Source organism: Phasianus colchicus, chromosome 11 (assembly GCF_987193195.1).
Source record: "Phasianus colchicus chromosome 11, bPhaCol1.hap1.1, whole genome shotgun sequence".
Lineage (NCBI taxonomy): Eukaryota > Metazoa > Chordata > Aves > Galliformes > Phasianidae > Phasianus > Phasianus colchicus.
Window position 1 is genome coordinate 15692845 of NC_143446.1, and position 18422 is coordinate 15711266.

At 37.4% G+C, this 18422-nt stretch overlaps 1 protein-coding gene across 1 annotated transcript in view; it reads right to left on the reverse strand.

Annotated features, from left to right (window-relative positions):
- SUCLG2 (succinate-CoA ligase GDP-forming subunit beta) overlaps positions 1-18422 on the reverse strand; it is a 101443-nt gene that overhangs the window by 31911 nt on the left and 51110 nt on the right. Inside the window, exons 6-9 of the mRNA XM_031606058.2 lie at positions 17577-17666; positions 14884-14980; positions 9711-9872; positions 8517-8659 (exon numbers count right to left, since the gene is read on the reverse strand). Of these exons, the coding sequence (XP_031461918.1) occupies positions 8517-8659; positions 9711-9872; positions 14884-14980; positions 17577-17666 (492 nt within the window). The remainder of the gene's footprint in view (positions 1-8516; positions 8660-9710; positions 9873-14883; positions 14981-17576; positions 17667-18422) is intronic.

Below are 18422 nucleotides of genomic sequence, written 5' to 3' on the forward strand. Positions count from 1 at the left end.
CTCTGATACCATTATAAATTCCAAGCCTACCATGCACCTGTAGTTCACGTGAAGGTTTTTGTCACAAAGCCAGCTTTTTTCATCAAGTCAGTTCTGGAAAAAAACTTGCAGTCATCCCTCAGTCCAAAGAAAAAAAACCCATGAGTTTCCAACGAAAATCTGGTTTCAAATAAAACCCTTCATGTAAAGTGACCATTTCCACTATCATTTAGGTACTACCATTGCAAAAATTCTATTCTGCTTTACACAGACTCTTTGCTGCTATTCCCCACTCAGTGACAGCAGAATGAAAGCTAAACACCTAAATCAGTTCAACTTCTGTGCAACTGAAGGAACCATGGTTGGTTGGGTATATTCCAGCTATTTCTTTACCTTCCCAGAGCTCACACATAAGAGAACTGGGCCATAGGAGACAAAATAGCTCCCATCTTCTGCAGACTGCTTTAAGAAATCAAGTATGAACAATAAAGGAGATGAGCTCTCCCCTATTCTAAAGAAAACATCCTGTTGTAGGGAATGCCTAATACAGTAAAATACTGAAGGGTACAACACAGCATATTTTGAGAGACAGGCCTAATTTTCATCTTCCTATAATGGAGATATTTTTTCTATTAGAAGATGAAGCTAAACCTCTAGCAACAAGAATAAGAAATTCTCATTTGAAGTAGATGCGGACTTGATTTACCAAGTACTTAAGCACATGACAAGCTTTAAAAGTGAATAGACTAATTTATTTCAGCTTTATCCATCCACTCAGAATAATAGATAATAAAATATTAAAATCTGAAACAAGTTGGAATATCTTCTTGAATTGGAGCATGAATAATGAAGTTGTGAAATAATTCAGTCTCACCTGAAATAAAACAGAGATTCAAAGGAAGGAAATAGCTTTTCCCTCTTTTAAGCCATATTTCAAGTAATTTTTGTCTTTTCCAAAGCATTCTCACTCTGTTCTCTCAGTGCAAATGAATGAACACAAGGCAAGGAATGCTTTTCTCATTCAAGTATAATTAAATACATCCTTCTGACAGGACAGAGTGCACCCTGCTCCAAAACTGAAGTTTATGTACTTAAGAAAAATATATATTTCCTACCTCAAAACTATATGAAAAGGCATATACAGAGGAATACAGAAAACATCAGAAGATTCAGAGCATCTCGATATCTATAGAAATGGGTGGATGCTCTAACAGATCTTTTCCCCCCAAATCTGAATGAATTTAAAAACTCCCTACTTGCCAGCCCTACACATTATTCTTAGTCACATCACTGTGCCAGACATTTCAGATGGCATATGAGATTAATAATAACTTAGATTATGAAAGGTGATATTGCTCTATTTCCTATATTAGGATGCAAGCCAGTGCGCAAGTGTGTGACAACAGAGATGAGTGATACATCTGTATTTATTCATGTAATTTTCCCCTCTTTTCCAACAACCACATCACTGAACATGGCATGGTAAAATTAAGTCTCTTTTTTATTGTAGGGACAAAAGACAAGAAGCTCATTTAAAAACAATGCTGTTTCACGCTGCCCCCCTTTTGAGTATAGACTTACTGTTATGCTAAATATCTTAGCAAGATCATGCCCCTTTATTCTATGGTCTTAAAAGATAATTTTATGATGAGAAAATGGTATTTGTCACATAGCACCTTTTTTCCCCCTCAAAAATCGAGTCTTATTCTTCAGCTAACCTCTACTCCTTCTGTGTGTACTCCATCCATCAAGGGTGCTCTGGAAATTATAATTAAAAACAGTTGATATTCATTTCACAGTCAGAAGAGTATGTTCTACCCAGCATAGAGTATGTTCTACCCAGCATAAATGGCTAAGAGCACATAGCTGAAATATACAATTCATCATCTAGGTCTGTTTCTATCAGAAACAGATGGGGGTGAGGTGATTAGATTTCTTCATTTTGGTGGAAGGATCAAACACCTTCCTAGGCAGCCACGACACCTCAAGCCACTTAAAAACAATAAGCAATAAATGGTGATTTTCTTTACAGCAGAATTTAAGTAGGGAACCTAAAATTTTTATTAACACATTATTTCCTATTTGTATCACTAAATGATTATTCTTTCATTCCTCTCTCTGCTAGATAATCTATAAGTAGATTCACAATAAACTACTCATCGCACCAAGATGAACTGCCAAATGGAGATACCCAAAATATCTTCCCCTTCTATCCTCAGTAACAGCGGAATGAATCACATAAATTTTCAAGATTTAGTCAGTTTGTAAAGTACAGTAAAAGATTAACCACTGTTCCAATGCATTACGCATGGCATTTCTTGTAACCCAGCAATACTAACACACAAACATAGCTGCACATCACGTTGCACACGCTGCATGCGCGACATACGGCATTCTGCAACTAGAGATGACACCACAATGTTCTCAAGATGGAAATTTTTCTTCTTTAAACAGTGGAAGATTCTCCCCAGCGTTACAAGCTCCAGCTGTCACACTCATCCAAGTATTTCCTATACTGGCAGTTGAAGTAAGCACAGTCCATAACAGATCTGGACTACCGCTGCATGATTACAAACTTCCACCACTGCTCTCCAGCCCGAGTTTCTGATACACAGGAGGTAAGTGCAAAATCTCTGCAAGTTTTTCTTCCTTGCTAAGTTTGTTTTTGTAACCCCCTTTTAAGATTCATTGTAGTCAGCTTTAAAATGCCAAAAGGCACTCAATTTCCCAGTGCCTACGTAGAATGGCAAATTCATGTTAAAGAATATTTACATATCAGTTATCTAGAACTCAGTAATACATATGCTCCTAAAAGATATGCAACTCTTGATTATAAATCCAGAAAATTCCATTATACTTTTTGAAAATGCATAATTGTCCTCACCTTTTCATAAATATTGGCTATCTGCTAAGGGTTTATTAAAACATTTAAATGAAACGAAAGGATGCCTTTTGTTCTTTAATTGCTCTACAAAATGACTAGCCACCTTAAATTAATACCTGTGAAACTGCACAGACACATTAGCTGAAGTCCCTGCTCAAATTGTTAGTCTATACTTCCTCACCAAAGCAACGCTAATAAAAATTTGGGATAAGTTCTAAATTACTCCTATAAGCCCAAACTGTAGCATCTAGAAAAGAACTACGAGTGTTAACACTTCAGATAGATGTGCTCCAGTACCCTTACTGCTTACAGGTGAAGTATTTGTACAAATTCCTGATAGAAAGCAGACAATGTACCTTTTTCAACTATGCTCAGCTTTACAAAATGTTTCTGTGCTCTACTTGGTCTTTTCTACATCTACAAACTGTCCTCCTATGATATAATCTTAAACTTTCAAAGGCTTAAAAGCCAAAGTCCATACAAAACTACCCATGTTGGCTTTAGATTTAGGGCAATTGCAGTTGCCTGAGAGAGGAAAAGAAACCTCAAATCCATTCATTGGCCCAAGTGCGTGAGCAGCTTTTCCTGAAACACCCTGGGTAGGTTTTTAAGGCAGTTCATAAAAGCTTGCTGCGTTGGATAACCTTACAGCTCCTTATGTAAACCATTGAAGGACACAATCAGCTTTTCTGCAGAACAATTTCCAGAACACCTAGCTTAGCTTCCTTTGCTGCCTTTACACAGCATACATTAACCTGTAACATGGGGCAGACTACACAGGTTAACTGAAAATTTCCTTCACAGTGCTGTGCCTTGTCCTTTCTAAATTTGAAGAGACATAGACTGTCTCACCATACATGTTCATGCACCCCTAAAGCAAAAGGGGATCCCTCAACACTACTGGGAGATACCATTGAGATGATGGTGTAAGATCCAGCTTCTGAAAACTGATATACAGCAATAGTTTATTTGATATCTGTGCAAGGTGATGTCTAAGTCAGAACACAAACAGTTTTACTGACTATGACTTTTTTTTTATTGCATATTGCATTTATACAAAAACAGTGGTGAGTACAAAACTGCCACTAGGATATGGCTGTGCAATAAGCAGTAAAAGAACAGCAATGGGCAATGAAACTGGTGAGGGGTCTGGAGCACAAATCTTATGAGGAGAGGCTCAGGGGAGACCTCACTGCACTCTACAGCTTCCTGAAGGGAGGTTGTGGTGAAGAGGGGTTTGGCCTCTTCTCCCAGGCAACAAACAGGACCCGGGGAAATGGCTGCAAGTTGTATCAGAGGAGGTTTAGGTTAGACGTGAGGAAAAACATTTTCTCTCAGAGAGTGGTCAGGCACTGGAATGGCTGCCCAGGGAGGTGGTGGAGTTGCCATCCCTGGCAGTGTTCAAGAGGCATCTGGACGAGGAGCTGCAAGATCTGGTTTAGTAGCTTGTGGTAGCAGTGGTAATGTGAAGATGGTTGGACTAGATGATCTTACAGGTCGTTTCCAACCTTGTGATTCTATGATTCTGTGATTCAATAACTTATTTCCACAGCACTTGAATTCTTTTTACAGCCTATATAGTTTGTGATCAGTCCTGAGAGCCATCACCTATGGAAGATGAGTGTTACAATGCACACACAGAGCTTGTAGCCAGCACCCATGGAAGTACTGGGTTCTGTAGAGCACTGCCAGAAAACACATAGATGCTTATGAGGGATGCAGGACAGGAAGAAGATTGAGACTTCCAGGAAGGAGACTTCCAGCTGAAGTGTGCCGGTAGGTGCTCTAGTTTGGGTGAAAGCAAGAGAATGGTGATCAGTTCCAATTTTTGGAATTGCTTCCAGGTCTAACACTGCTAACATGCTGCCTATTACACATTTTTCTCTATAACAATTCCTCAGCTACAGTTTTTAGAGTACTCAAAATGGCATAGAATGCTTCACCCTCTTGTGTGAATCAGGAAAACACACAAGGCATAAAGACTTTTCATGCTGTGTAAAGAAGAGCTGGGTAATGAAGTGTGTAAAGGGTGCATGATATTTGAATGAGAAAGCAAGAGGATTCCTAACGACTGTGTAAGAACAGGGTTCCTCTGCATTACCTGAAATGACATGCAATCTCACAATTCAAACAAATCCAATGCTAGCACTATTATACATCTATAACCAAATGCTATTTACATTTCATTTTGTTATTCACAACTATATACATGCTGACATAGACTGTGTGTGATACAGAGAAAGTTCTCTGATCCTATAGATTTATTATTATAACACTGAGAAATCTACTACTACCAATTTATCAGTGAAATGCAGAAAGTGCACAGCAAACTACTCACATCCAGCATACTGTCTATGACAAGGCTCACTACCACTGCAAGAGTGGCCATTTAAACTTGAAATTGTTAAAACCTCTACACACTATTCCCTATTTGACTTTTTAAACTTAATAGTCTACACCCCCCCCCCAGTCCCCAGTGCACCCTCCTCTCACTTCACACAAAAGTACCAGAACTGACAACAATAACAGCCACTCATCAAAAGACAAAGGCAACCCGAGAAAAAAATCACGTTGTTTGTTTCTTTTCTATTTCTGGATGTTGCTTTTGATGCTCAAGCTGCAACTCATCATAAATAAGACAGACTTGACAGTCTTGACTGACTGGCATGACAAATATTGCAACAGACATTCGGCAGATCCCATTAAACAGCTGTGCAAGCTGTCTGCACTCACAGCTCGGCTGCTGGTATTATTCTTACGTGCTGTGATTGCAATGTCTCAGTGCCCAATCCTGGATCAGGTACCCCCATGATAGCATTCATTCCCCTCTTCTTCCAGTCTCTATGCTCACCTCCAAGACTGTCCAAGATTATGCCTGCTGCATGGAATAATTAGTTGGGAATGCAATAAGCACCTGGCAGCCCCTAAGAAGAAAAAAAATCACTGCCAAAAACTCCTTTTTGGCTCACTTTTGTAACACTACAGACAAACACTAGGCACAGATTACTGAATAAGACAGATTTTTGCATAACTTCCAGGACAAAATCCTCTGCTCTATAGTCAAGCGCAGTTGGAAGCTATACTCAAAAGACCCTTTTCCCCTAAAACTGGGAGCCAGTCTTTGTTTCAAGTTGCAGAATAAAAGCAAAGAGCCCAGAATCACCGCACAGTCACTACACTTCAAACTGCCTGAACGCTTCCAGTTTTTCTGAATTGCCTAAACTGAACTAGTTCATCCAATTGGTTCTGAATTAGTTCAGAACTGAAATTAGGATAAAACCGGTTACAAAAGACAGCTTCTCCCCTCCCCCCCCATTTCTGAAATCTGAGAAAAGATTATCACAAAGCTTTTGTCTTAGCAGAATTATGCCTTCTGCTGCCAGATAATGGACTGCAATGTTAAGAACAGTAATACCAAAAATCCCTCAAGCCAAAAGGATAAACCAGTCAAAAATATTTTATGTAATAAGGATGTATAAGCACTATTACTTTCACACCAAGCACAGCTGGAAAATAACTGAATTGCAAAATTATGATTTAATGATACCTTCCTTCAGAATTCTCTTCGCTCCCTCAGACGCCTGGAAAATATAAGCCCTGAGACTTCTGCTCCATACATTGCCACTTACCAGTGAGGCACATCAGTGCTGTTACTTCTCCCATCACTGAGATGGACAGAGAGATGCATCTGACACAGGCAAACAGCAAAGTGACAGGAGTAAGAACACACATTCCACATTGAGTAAACAATAATCTGAATTTGGAGCAAGGAATGGCGACAGGGAAATCAAAAGCTTTGTGTGTGCTTGATATTAATTATTCCCTGGATATCAGTTACCAGATGTCAATAGAGAGCATTTTTTCCAGAGAAACGTCTGTCAATCTGTCAATAGTTTTTTGCCTATATGGCAAGCAAACACTTGTTAACAGCAATTGATCTGATAAATCTTTTGTAGCACCACCAAGGACAGGAGCCAAAAAAGCCCCAAACAACTTCAGCCTTTGAGCTCCTGTATTTCAGTGTTACTTTCTATTAAGAATCGATCAGTAAGTTCAGGCAGTCAGTGACATGACAAACCTTTCCACAGCTTACATTTATGTATTTTAGTGCCTGTTAGGGAGAGGCAAGGCATGCCACCAAAAACACAGACTGCACATCACAATTTATGCGAGCATTAACGGGTAATTCTCCTATAACCTACACAATATTACATTTATTCTGTTATAACAGTATGAGATAGGAGGGCAGAGGATAAGACCGGCTTAGGGTTGTAGATGTGATGCTTCTAACTTCTGCCCAACAACAGCCTACCTACTATGGGCTCTCTCCAAGGTTTTCAAACTCATGACATCCAAAAGTTCCCATGAAGATTCTTCTCTGCAATGAGTATTAAAAGGTTAAGAGAAAAACTTGTAGGTAATTTAGGAACATCAGCTTTGTGAGCAGCTCCATGGCAAAGCAGAGGGCTGAGACAGTCATTAAGCTGCAGCGTCCTGGACAGCAAATTTATTGACAAGACCATGTTTTCAGCTTTAGCCTTTTGGAAACCATGGAATGCTATATAGTTATATGGTAAACACAACAGTCTATATCTTCACTGTAAATAAAAATGAGCACCTGTTGAGCTTGGAAGCATGTGAGAGTGCTTAAAGATGGGGACCTCAGCAAGAACAGCTGTACCACTGCTTCATGCATGCAGGGAAGGGCCAGGCAACACTCAGTTCCTGAAACACTGAAGTTAAAACCTTTTCTACATACTGCTGGACAAAGAGGAGAAATAAAGTTCAGCAGCTCCAGCTTCCAGAGCCACACCTTCTTCCCCATTCTCATCTCCCCTCTTTTCAGTAAGTAACATTTCCCTTCTGCCTAGCAGACACACTGAACAAACTCAGAGAAACAAGACAGGCAAGAAGGAAAAAAAAGGTCTGGAATTTAAATTGTGAAAAGAAAGGAATTCAGAGCCATAGCAATGACCTGTCTGACCTAGGAAGTATTGGATATGGCAGACTGCAAACAAGACCAGCAGAGCATAAAAGGGTCACTGACTCCAAAGACAGCATTTCCACCCAAAAGCCATCTCATAACCTTTTGCAACAAACACAACTTCTTTTTTTCCCCTATTGTTTTTTAAAGAACTATGAACACTGACAGCAGGTAGATTCAACCAAAAGCAAACCAGCAAAGATCTTTTTTCCCCCCACACAAACAATATCCTGTTTTACTAAATGAAATTGTGGCACATCTGTATTTTTTTTTTCTTCAATATGATACAGACATTTTAAAGCCAGCAAGAGAAAGGAAAATAAATCTACTGGAAAGTGCAGTTGAATATTTTCTTCTGGAAAATTTCTTTTCTTGCAGTGTCCTTAACACTGCCAGTGCCATATTTCAGCACAATCAGTCACACTGAAGCCCTGCAGACTGTTTTATTCACTCCTCAGAAGTCCCATGTTTTTTGGCAAGGATTAACTGGCTTCAGAATTCCCAATGGCAAGTTCTTATATTCTCAAGTAAGGTGGTAGTCAGGTTAAAGGTTGCAGGGAAACTACTGACCAAATTACTGACCAAACTGTGAATGCTACATTAGACAACAGGGCACAGGGGAGCTTCCTGACCAAAACCAGAGCTGAGCTGTTTCTTATTATTTATTACCTTCGGATCAGCAGTCAGCAGTTTGAATGCTTGATACACTTGTGCTTCTTTCACGCCTCCACCCAGATCCAGGAAGTTGGCTGGCTTTCCTCCATTCAGAGATATTATATCACAAGTTGCCATTGCAAGGCCAGCTCCATTCACTGTAATTGGAAACATGTAATGCGTGAAAAGTATTAAAGACATCAGTGCAACCACATTAACATGGCCCAACATATTCCATAAACACATCTTGATAGGTCAGTACTTACTTCTCTGGATATCCAGAGAAGTGAGTATCTATTCAAGGATATCCGTAACAACACATTGTTTAAAATCAGGTGCATGCACACCAACATCTAGGTGTATGATTTTATTAATTTTGTGACTTATTCATGCCCCTTCCTTTACATATGAGCACTGGAATGGAAGTTGTTAAAGAAAAAAAAAGAAACTTCCAAAAACAGTGATCCTGATACGAGCTCCCCTCCCTTCATTATGACAGCATGAGATAATCCTTAGTATTACTGTGAAACAAACAACTAAATTTTAGGGACAGGTATCAGATGCGCCTTAAAACTGCCTTCTGTTTTGTGTTTGTACCAGTCTAAAAGCAGTGTGATAGGCACAAATATCCTCTAAATTAGCTACAGTAGATGAGAATTATTTTTCCCCGGTATGTTTCCCTGATGGATAAAATAAGGCTTCTGTATCATCTGGAATTTAACAGAAACATGCAGTACTAGATAATAATAGTAATAATAAAAATTACAGCAGTGTTGCCAATTCTCTTTTATATTGAGATTAAAATTTCACTGTGTTTATTTGAAAAGAGAACACCACGTTTTTATGAACAAGCTTTTGCAGTGCCTTCTAAGTTACACCGCCTCATTTCCTAGAACTAATCATCAAATTCTGATTGCTTTTCTTGCTTTGTTTTTAATTTGTTTTTAATTACTGGCAAAATCAATTGACTCTGTTTAAAACCTGAAAACAGAGAAGCCCCATCAGCTCCCCATTCAGTTCCCCTTCTCCCCAACACATCACACACCCTGCCTGCCTGCTGCAGACCTCAGCACAGCTTCCACACAATTTCAGTTTCATTTCTGCTAGAAATATTATCAAGGGTGAATTGAGCATCAGAATGTAAACAAAGGCTATACACTGAACAAATATAAATGCCTTCAGATGTCTTTTGGATTTATTTGTTCTTACCAAAGCAAGCAATATTTCCATCCAGTCCTATATATTTTAAGTCATATTTGGCAGCTTCGTTCTCTATGGGCTCATTTTCAGACTTGTCATCCATGGCAAATATTTCTTTTTGCCTAAATTCTGCATTGTCATCAAAGTTTATCTTGGCATCAAAGCAAACAACTGAAGAAAAAATATAAAACAGACATTTAGAGATTACAGTTAGACAGAGCTTCTGAAATACTACCATTGCTGAGAACAACAGGAGAAGAGACTTCCTTATGCTGAAGTTCCTGCACTGAGTCCAATAGAAAAGTACAAGCTTCTCTTCAAACTTATACTGAAAAAAAGTACAAGTGCCTCCACACCACGCAGTCATGTGCCTTTGTCAAGGCATGATTTTCTGTGTTTGCTTTAAACAGAATTAAGTTACAAAGGCAGGTTTTCAATCTGCACAGGTGGTCTGCAGCAATTTCATAAGGCAGTCACTTTCTTAACCGATAACAGGTTAGCAATTCCAAGCAAATACTAACACTTGTTCAAATTTCTTGAGATTTTTTTGAAATTTGTGAATTATTTGAATTTTGTATTATCACCTATACACACCTTATTTCCCCGGAGATCTAAATTGAAATAACTTTGAACAAAAAAAAGTGATCCAAACATGATTTTTCTGTCAACATTCACTACGGTTGCAAAAAAAAAAAAAAAAAAAAAAAAAAAAAATCACTCATCTATGCTTGACTGTATTCATACCAGAAACTAGCTAGTTAACATAATGATCACATAAAACCAAACAGCAATAGAAATGTAGAATAACTGGTTATTTGCCTATTTACTAACTTGTTTATGGGTTTGAATGGGCAAATACCTCATTAGATTTAATTGTTCTAATGGTCTTATATTTACTCATCATTTTACTACTTCTGTAATCTTGGTTGTACTAGCTCCAGATAATTACTGACTGCAGCATAACTCATTTCTCAAAGCAAACCAGCCAGATTTAAAATTTCTTTAAATGTTGTATCCAGAAAAATCTAGTAGCCTTCCATTCTGCTTTGATTCTCATTGCTTTGACAGACACATAGGGTACACACACAGCTACTCATGAGCACTGCACATGTCTCCATATTTAGAGGCCAGTAACAAATAGTTTGATACAGCTATCCATTAATTAAAATATCTAAACACAATATATTTTCAGTAGAAGAATAACTATTTAATTAGAGGAAAATACCACAGCAAGCAAAAAATAGACCCATTTAATGGCTTGATTTGCGTTAGGTCTTCTTGATTTTGATTTTTTTGTTGGTGGGTTGTTTTTTTTTTTATTTGATTTATTTTCTGTGGGTTATTTGTTTTGTTTTCCCAACATTGTGACTTGTAACCAATAACAGATTAAATTAGATCCTGTTTTAATTTAGTATCAGAAACTTCAGTTTTAGAAAACTGTTCACAAATTTTCACGTGTAATAAATCTCTGTTGAGAGTCCAGATCCTACCTTGCGATTCATCATGTGGAAAGGAGAAATAGCTTAAGCCTATTTTTTGTTAACAACAAACTGAGACCTATAACCACTTTTCCTTTTCAAGCTTTCAGTTTCTTAGATTGTTATAAAAAAAAAACACAAAACCTTCAAAACTAGACTAAACGTGCCCTAAGTCCTCAGAGCTCTAAGTCTGCCTTAGACATGAACATCCTCAATGGCACAGCAATAGAATCTCATTTCTAAAGAAAATTCATCTTTAACAAAGGTTGTGCTGTACAAAGTAGCAAAAAAACTCTTCGTAATATTTATCAAACCACTTTTTCCATCAAAAGTGTATTGTTACATGCATGATAGATTTTAGAAATGAATTTTTCTTCTGAACAAATATATAAAAAAAGCTCTAACATATTCATGGAGTATTTCTGTTGTTTTTTGTATGGCAGTATAGGATTTATGTCATCTGCCAATTCAGCAGCTTACACTGAGAACAAACAAACCAAAAAGCCCTGGCAGTTACAGGCTTTTGACCCAGGAGCATTAACAAAAAGAATGTGATGCAGAATTAAACAAAAGGAAATACATAAGATAATGTATTTTCTAATGGAAATTCACACAAGTGAAAAACATAAAATGCAGCAAGAAATAAATCCATCTTAACCACTGCTTTGACAGGAATAATGCTCTTCGTATGCAGACTTATATTTTATCATTAGAAATAACTGCTTCAAGCTGCTCAATGGTTCTTCCATTTGTTTTATCTTTATTCTTAAGACATTTCAAATGGAGAAACTGCTAGCAGAACAAATAAATAAATGAGCGCAGGCCAGTATGTGTGTATGTCTGCCAGCAATACAGCTTCCACAGCTTGAAGTCTGCTCTGTTTCTGATGCTCCTCAGCTTCCTGGATGTGAAATGCACAGAGAGAAACCTTGGAGAAAAGGATGAAAGCCGTGTGAAAACTCTTAGCATCCTCCAAATTGTGCCTCGCTCATTACTGCAACTTGGCCAAATCCATTCACTTTTCGCACAGTGCTGCCTCAAAGACTGCAAAATAACCACCACCAACTAGCAAGGGTGCAAAGCTACTGCCACAATGGTCCTGTACATCAGCTTTTAGGTCCAGCAGCTTTGTCTCCTCTCATTCCCAACGATCCCTTCCCTTACTTCCCTACTTCTCTCCCAGCTTTCCTTTCTTTATTGGCCAAACACATCCTCAGCACCTAAATAAAATCCCTTCCTGTGGTTACTTGACAACACAGTGTCTGCCCTTCACGTGTCCACAGTGATCACTCACTGTTATCCAAGACGTACTTAAAGATCTTTCTCGCAGGAATCACTGCTGAGATGATGCGTGTGCTGAACAGGAGATTTAGTCCTTTCCTCTGCCAAAACAGCATGGTCATCAACTGTTCAACCAATTTTTTAGGAGAAAGTATATAAATATATATTTTATTTTTTTTTTCAACATCAGTTATCTTGAACCCCAAAAATATACTACATAAGTACATCACTTATAACCAACATACCAGTAAATTTGTATTGAAGTGAACTACATAGCCTGCAGGAATATTCCAGTACTTGTTTTCATTTTCTTTTCATTTGAATTATTCAACTTCAAAAAGTCAAAAATGTCACCTGTGCACATTGCAAGAACTTAAACTCCAGATCACTCATTTTACAAGTCACTACTTCATTCTCATGCTATAAATTTACTGTGCAACACAGAATAAAAATCTCATTTCCGGGTGGTTCTAATGAGGCCAGTGGATCTCTATAGACAGTGGGGTAAAGCAAACAACCTATAGAGTTCTGAAGGTAACTTTTCCATTTCTATTTAAAATAGAGCCTGTACAAAAGGGCTGTACTGGTTGACAGCAAGGCTTGTTTCTCCCCCAGTACACATTTCATAAATTGGCCAAGAACCAACGGAGTTAGAATTAGTTGCTAAGAATTTGACTTCTATTTATCAAGTTGAGTGAGGTTTATAATACAGCAACCATTGATTCAATTTGCATGTTATTACAGTACCCCAAATGAGCTGGAAATCTGAGCACAAATGGCTGCAAAAGATTCTCAAAGAGAGTTAAAGTGCTCAGCAGAAATAATCCTCAAAGTATAAAACCTATCCAGAGAGGTAAAGGATTATGGACACCAAAAAACAAAGGGAGTTTAAATAATTCTGCCATCAAAGCACAACTGATGCACTTTGGCAGTACTTCCTTCTATCTTAGTTCAATCTCACTTCAGTTCATTAAGTCAAAAAATAAAACAGCAAGAAAAAGCAACCTGGACACACTTCTGATCACTATTACCATCATCACTGAATTACTCTCATATGTAAAACAATATTTCTCTGCTGTATTTGTTTTAAATACGTCACTTTAAAGCACTGAAGTATTGCATTTATGACTGAATGTAGCACCTTTTGAGATGAAAGATTTCAAACAAATCCCCCAACTTTCAGAGTTCATGATTAGCAGAATTTTCATGTTAAACTATGGACAATTCTCTGCCAATTTGTTAGCATTTGGTTTGTTCATAAAAATGGAAAAACTGAGGTCAGAAAACTGGAGAAATTACATTGTTTCTGGCCACAGGCTTATGAATTCCTGACCGACTGAGCCAAAACATGGATTTTTAGTGAAAAGCTGTTTATTTTACAGACTAGCTGTAGGCACAAAAGGTACTTTAAAAGCACCAATTTTTTCAGTTGTTACTGACTAATGCGAGGAGCTCAGAGTCTTAACTGACAAAGCAGTGATCTTAGTTTCCAGAAGAGCAAACAGCTGCATTCCTAATGTCTCAAAAAATGGGCCAAAGTTTTCTCCTTACGTTTTCTGATTTCCACTTTAATCTGTAGGTGTGTTTTCTAAAGCTCATGAAAAGTTGGAATTGTCTGTCTTAAAAACCCACTTAAGAACACTAGAGTACTCAAGAAATGCCCACTGCCACTTCCCACTATCAAAGACTTCTCTCAAATTCTACACTACTCTAGGCAAGGCCTCCTCCAGGACATCTCTGATAGCAGGGTGGTAACTCAGATCTACTCGGATCAGCCCTGCTGTAGTTATATACTTAAGACAGCCTCTTTAATTCCTCTTCTCTCTGCCTTTGACCAAGCTAACTGGTTTCAGTTGGAAAACCAACCTGCAGAACAATGGGAAAGCTAAATCAGCTTTCATTTTCCCTGCACCTTCTTCTTAGACATACATTCCAGAGGAGAGCAGATCAATTACCCTTGTTATTCCTAAAGGATTTAACAGTTTCAGCTGGAATTTCTCCTGTTCTCTGGTTGGTTGTGGAATTGTGCACTTAGAATTTTAACTCTCCTATAGGTTTATAAACCTAAATTAACCTATTTTTTCCCCACAATCTCAGTAATTCTAGCAGTAAATATAAATAATATAAAAAATAACAGTAAAGCAAAATAAAATGAAAAAACCCTTTGTATGAGAAGAGTGAAAAACGTTGCTGTCTCTTACCATGCATAACATGTAGAAGCTGATACTTCCATTATTTGAATTAAATAACAAAAGATATTGAAATGTAAAATCTGCTGTGGGAATGTTTATGAATATTGCTTAAATTACATTACAAAATGAAATTAATGCAAAGCTGCTGCCACGATCTTCCATGCAATTTAATTTATAGTTTGCATAAACAAAGACTTCTAAGACATTCATTTGTTTCCTTTATTTTCTTACCTTGCCCTTCTGGAGTTTCACCAAAGGGATTCACTTCAACCTGAGTGGCATCAATTTTCAAGAAAAGATTATAAAGCTTCTTAATTTGATCTGCTGCCTAAATTTGATCAAGAGATTTACAATTACCACACAGAAAAATAAAAGTTAATGTTTTCAAGGCAGAGGTAAGCTGATATTGATTATTTTTAAATGTGTTAAATTGCACATTGCCTGTAGATAATTATGGCTTTTATTTCTGTTTTAATTATAAATATAAATATTACCTAAAATAGCTATAAAGTAGCATTATGATGCTGCATAACACTAGTAAATGTGCATTTAAAGACTACATGAACAAGATTTTCTACGAAAAAACAGCATGGTTAGTATGAACAACTTGAATTTCAGAAGTACCTAACAGTTTATAATGACACATTCTCCAGTACACCGAGATCTAAGTTGTGTGCACATTAATCAGTCTGAATTCAGAAACCATAAAGCAGTACATGTATATAAGTGACTTTAGAAACAAGATGCATTTCTCCTTCCCACATCACTCTTAAATGTTTTCAAGAAATTATATCAGAAGTATGCTTGTTTATTCCCTAAAAGATATGCTTGCTTATTCTTTATTGCTTCTCACCACCTCTCTCTGTGACTACCTCTGGGACCAAAGTATTGCCACTGTCTACTAACTATCAAGCCACTTGTTCACATGACATTCTTCCATTAAAAGAACAGCTTAGTCTTCAACAACAGCAACACAAACTTGCATTAAGAAAGCCATCCTTTGGTTCATTACACAGCTATTAGCTGAAACGAGTCTGCAGATGAAGAAGTACACTAATAAAGAACTCTTCAAATTTGTTCCTTCATTACTGATCATTTGAAGAATACAAACAAAAAACATTTGGGACCTCTCATAATAAGCAAATGAGAAGTCAGTTTTCCCCCCACAACTGCATGTGCAAGAGAAAACATTATAAACAGAATGACTCAACCCAGTGCTGCCATGCATCAGCAAGAACGTGATCAGCAGGTTGAGGGATGACCCTGTGTCCCTCTACACTACTCTGCTAGTGATGATAAGGCTGCACCTCAAGCACTATGTCCAGTTTTGGACTCCATGCTCCCAGGTTGACAGTTCAGTAGGAAGGCTTCCAAAACTGTTCTTGGTCATCCCGTGATCTGCAATGAGAGGCTGAGGAGCTGGGCTTGCTTACTCTGGTGATGAGGATGCTGAGGATCAATGTAATAGCAGCCTGTAACTGCCATGAAGAACAGTTATAAAAGATGACGGAACTGAACTCTTTTTACTAGGGGCAGACAATACCAAAAAGGTACAACAGCCACAAGCTGTGGCTTGGGAAGGTTTAAATTGAATACTGGGAAAAACAAAAGAAAACCAACACTTTTCACTAGACAGCTTCTACAACACTGGAGAACAGCGACCAGTGTGGTCAGGGAAAGTCTTTGTCTTAGAGGTTGTCAAGGCTTGAAGTCACAGCTGATGAGATCTCACGTTTGCCATGGCCCCATTTTGAGCTGGAGAATGGACTAGCTGACCTCCAGACATCCCTTCTGACCAACACATTTAAGACTCTTTAAAGAATTATATTTTGTCCTGGCACATCACCAGAATTACTTAAGTTTTATTACGTGCTGCTCTACCTTTCAGCACCTCACTGAATCAGGGAGAATCAGGGAGTTTAATGTCACCATTTCTCACTTTCAAGCCTCTTCAAGGCAACACATAAAATCCCAACCTTGAAGTACTGAATGCATAAGTAAACACTAGGATTCATCTGAAAAAAACCTACGTCCCTACGATTCAATGAATTCCTTTGAGGAGCTGATAGCACAAACAAAGAAATGCACGCACCGGAGCATTATTTAAATGTAATGTTGAGAAGTCCATGTGCAGTTGTTAATTATTAACTACTAGAACTCTTCAAGGGTTGAAAGGTTCTACAAAATCATTCCTCCTCATTAAATATACAGCCAACTCTTCAAATGTGTGTTAATCAACTTAATGGTTATTCATTTGTTAATTGCACAGTTGGGACAGAAAATAATTAAAACTGCTGAATTAAAAATAAAAGAGTTCTACAAAAATGACAGTTTGATACTATGGGAAAAAAAACAGGCAAAAGCAGCTTAATATTGCATCTGTCTTTCAGTTATCAATGTTATACTAAACAAGCTTTTTCTTCTCTGCAAAATGATACATAAAGGCAAAATTCTTGACTACTTGTGTCCTGTATGGAATTCCAATAAATATAGTAAAAGAGATACTGAAAATACAACAAGTTGCTAGCCGTCCAGCTTATTTTTGAGTTCAAGTAATAAAAAAAGTTTCGGTTACACAAAAAGATACACTTCTACTTTTCCTCATGTTAAGGGAAAGTAGTACTTCCAAAAAAGCACCCATGTTATCCACTAAACTCTAATAGCATTCCAGTGAAACCAAAAGAATTTCACACGGTGTAACAGCTTGTCATCAATTGCTTCTAAGACCAAGGATTTGGAACAACAAGAACTTTATTCAAATTGCTAAATCCTGATGACAAGTATGGGTACAATTTAGAATCTAAAATGTCAAAGCGGTCTCGATCTAATAGAAACTTAGCCTCTTGTGTCCATTTGGAAATCATTCACCATATAGCTTAGCTAAAATGTCTTCAGTAAAAACCGAGGAAGCAGAGTCAAGTCACCTGCTGTTGCAGAGGTCCTTTGAATCCCAAATTTTTTGCCATCTGCAGTGCCTGATGATCTTGTATGCCTTCGAAAATATCTATTTCCTCCTGTAACAATGATATGCATAAATATAACTAAATATTCAATCCGAATGGAGATTTATAACTTCAAAAGGAAAACACTTAGTATATATTTGCAAATTAGTAATTAAAATATGGCTGTTTGCCAGTTTCTCTGAGACTGAGGCTATAGCAGCTGCCTATAGGGTATGTTATAATTGCCGCACTATCTACGAAACAGTCCTTCCAAAAAAAATATGTAAATCTTCAGGGTGGCATGCTGACAAGACAATGTGACACCAGTTTTCACTTTTAATTACTGTACAGATGGCGTTGACGAATATTTAGTCTGTTAATTTTTATGACATCTTCTGGAATATTTTCAAAGTGATGGTGTCACTGCCCAGTAACACTATGAAGTTTATATAATTTCAAAATATACATTAAATATTTCTATAATTTTTTTGCGTAATTATACTTGTTTGTATCAATTATTTTCCCAGACGAACAGCTTCAGTACTCATTATCATGCCTCAGTAACATAAAAAAATTCTTAAATGTAATCAATGTTAAAAAAACAATTAGAGCAGTTGTATTGCAAATGCAAAAGTCATCCAGGTAGTAAGAAATAATTAACAAGTATATCAATTAGAAAAAAACACAAAAATAATCAAACTGGCAAAGACCCACTTGTGCAAGAACTGTGTACCTTCCTGAAAGCAAAGCTCTGACTCACTCATAAAACATTTCATGTGTTAGGTTTAACATATCATGTAACAGCCAAATTTACACTCTTAGAATCAC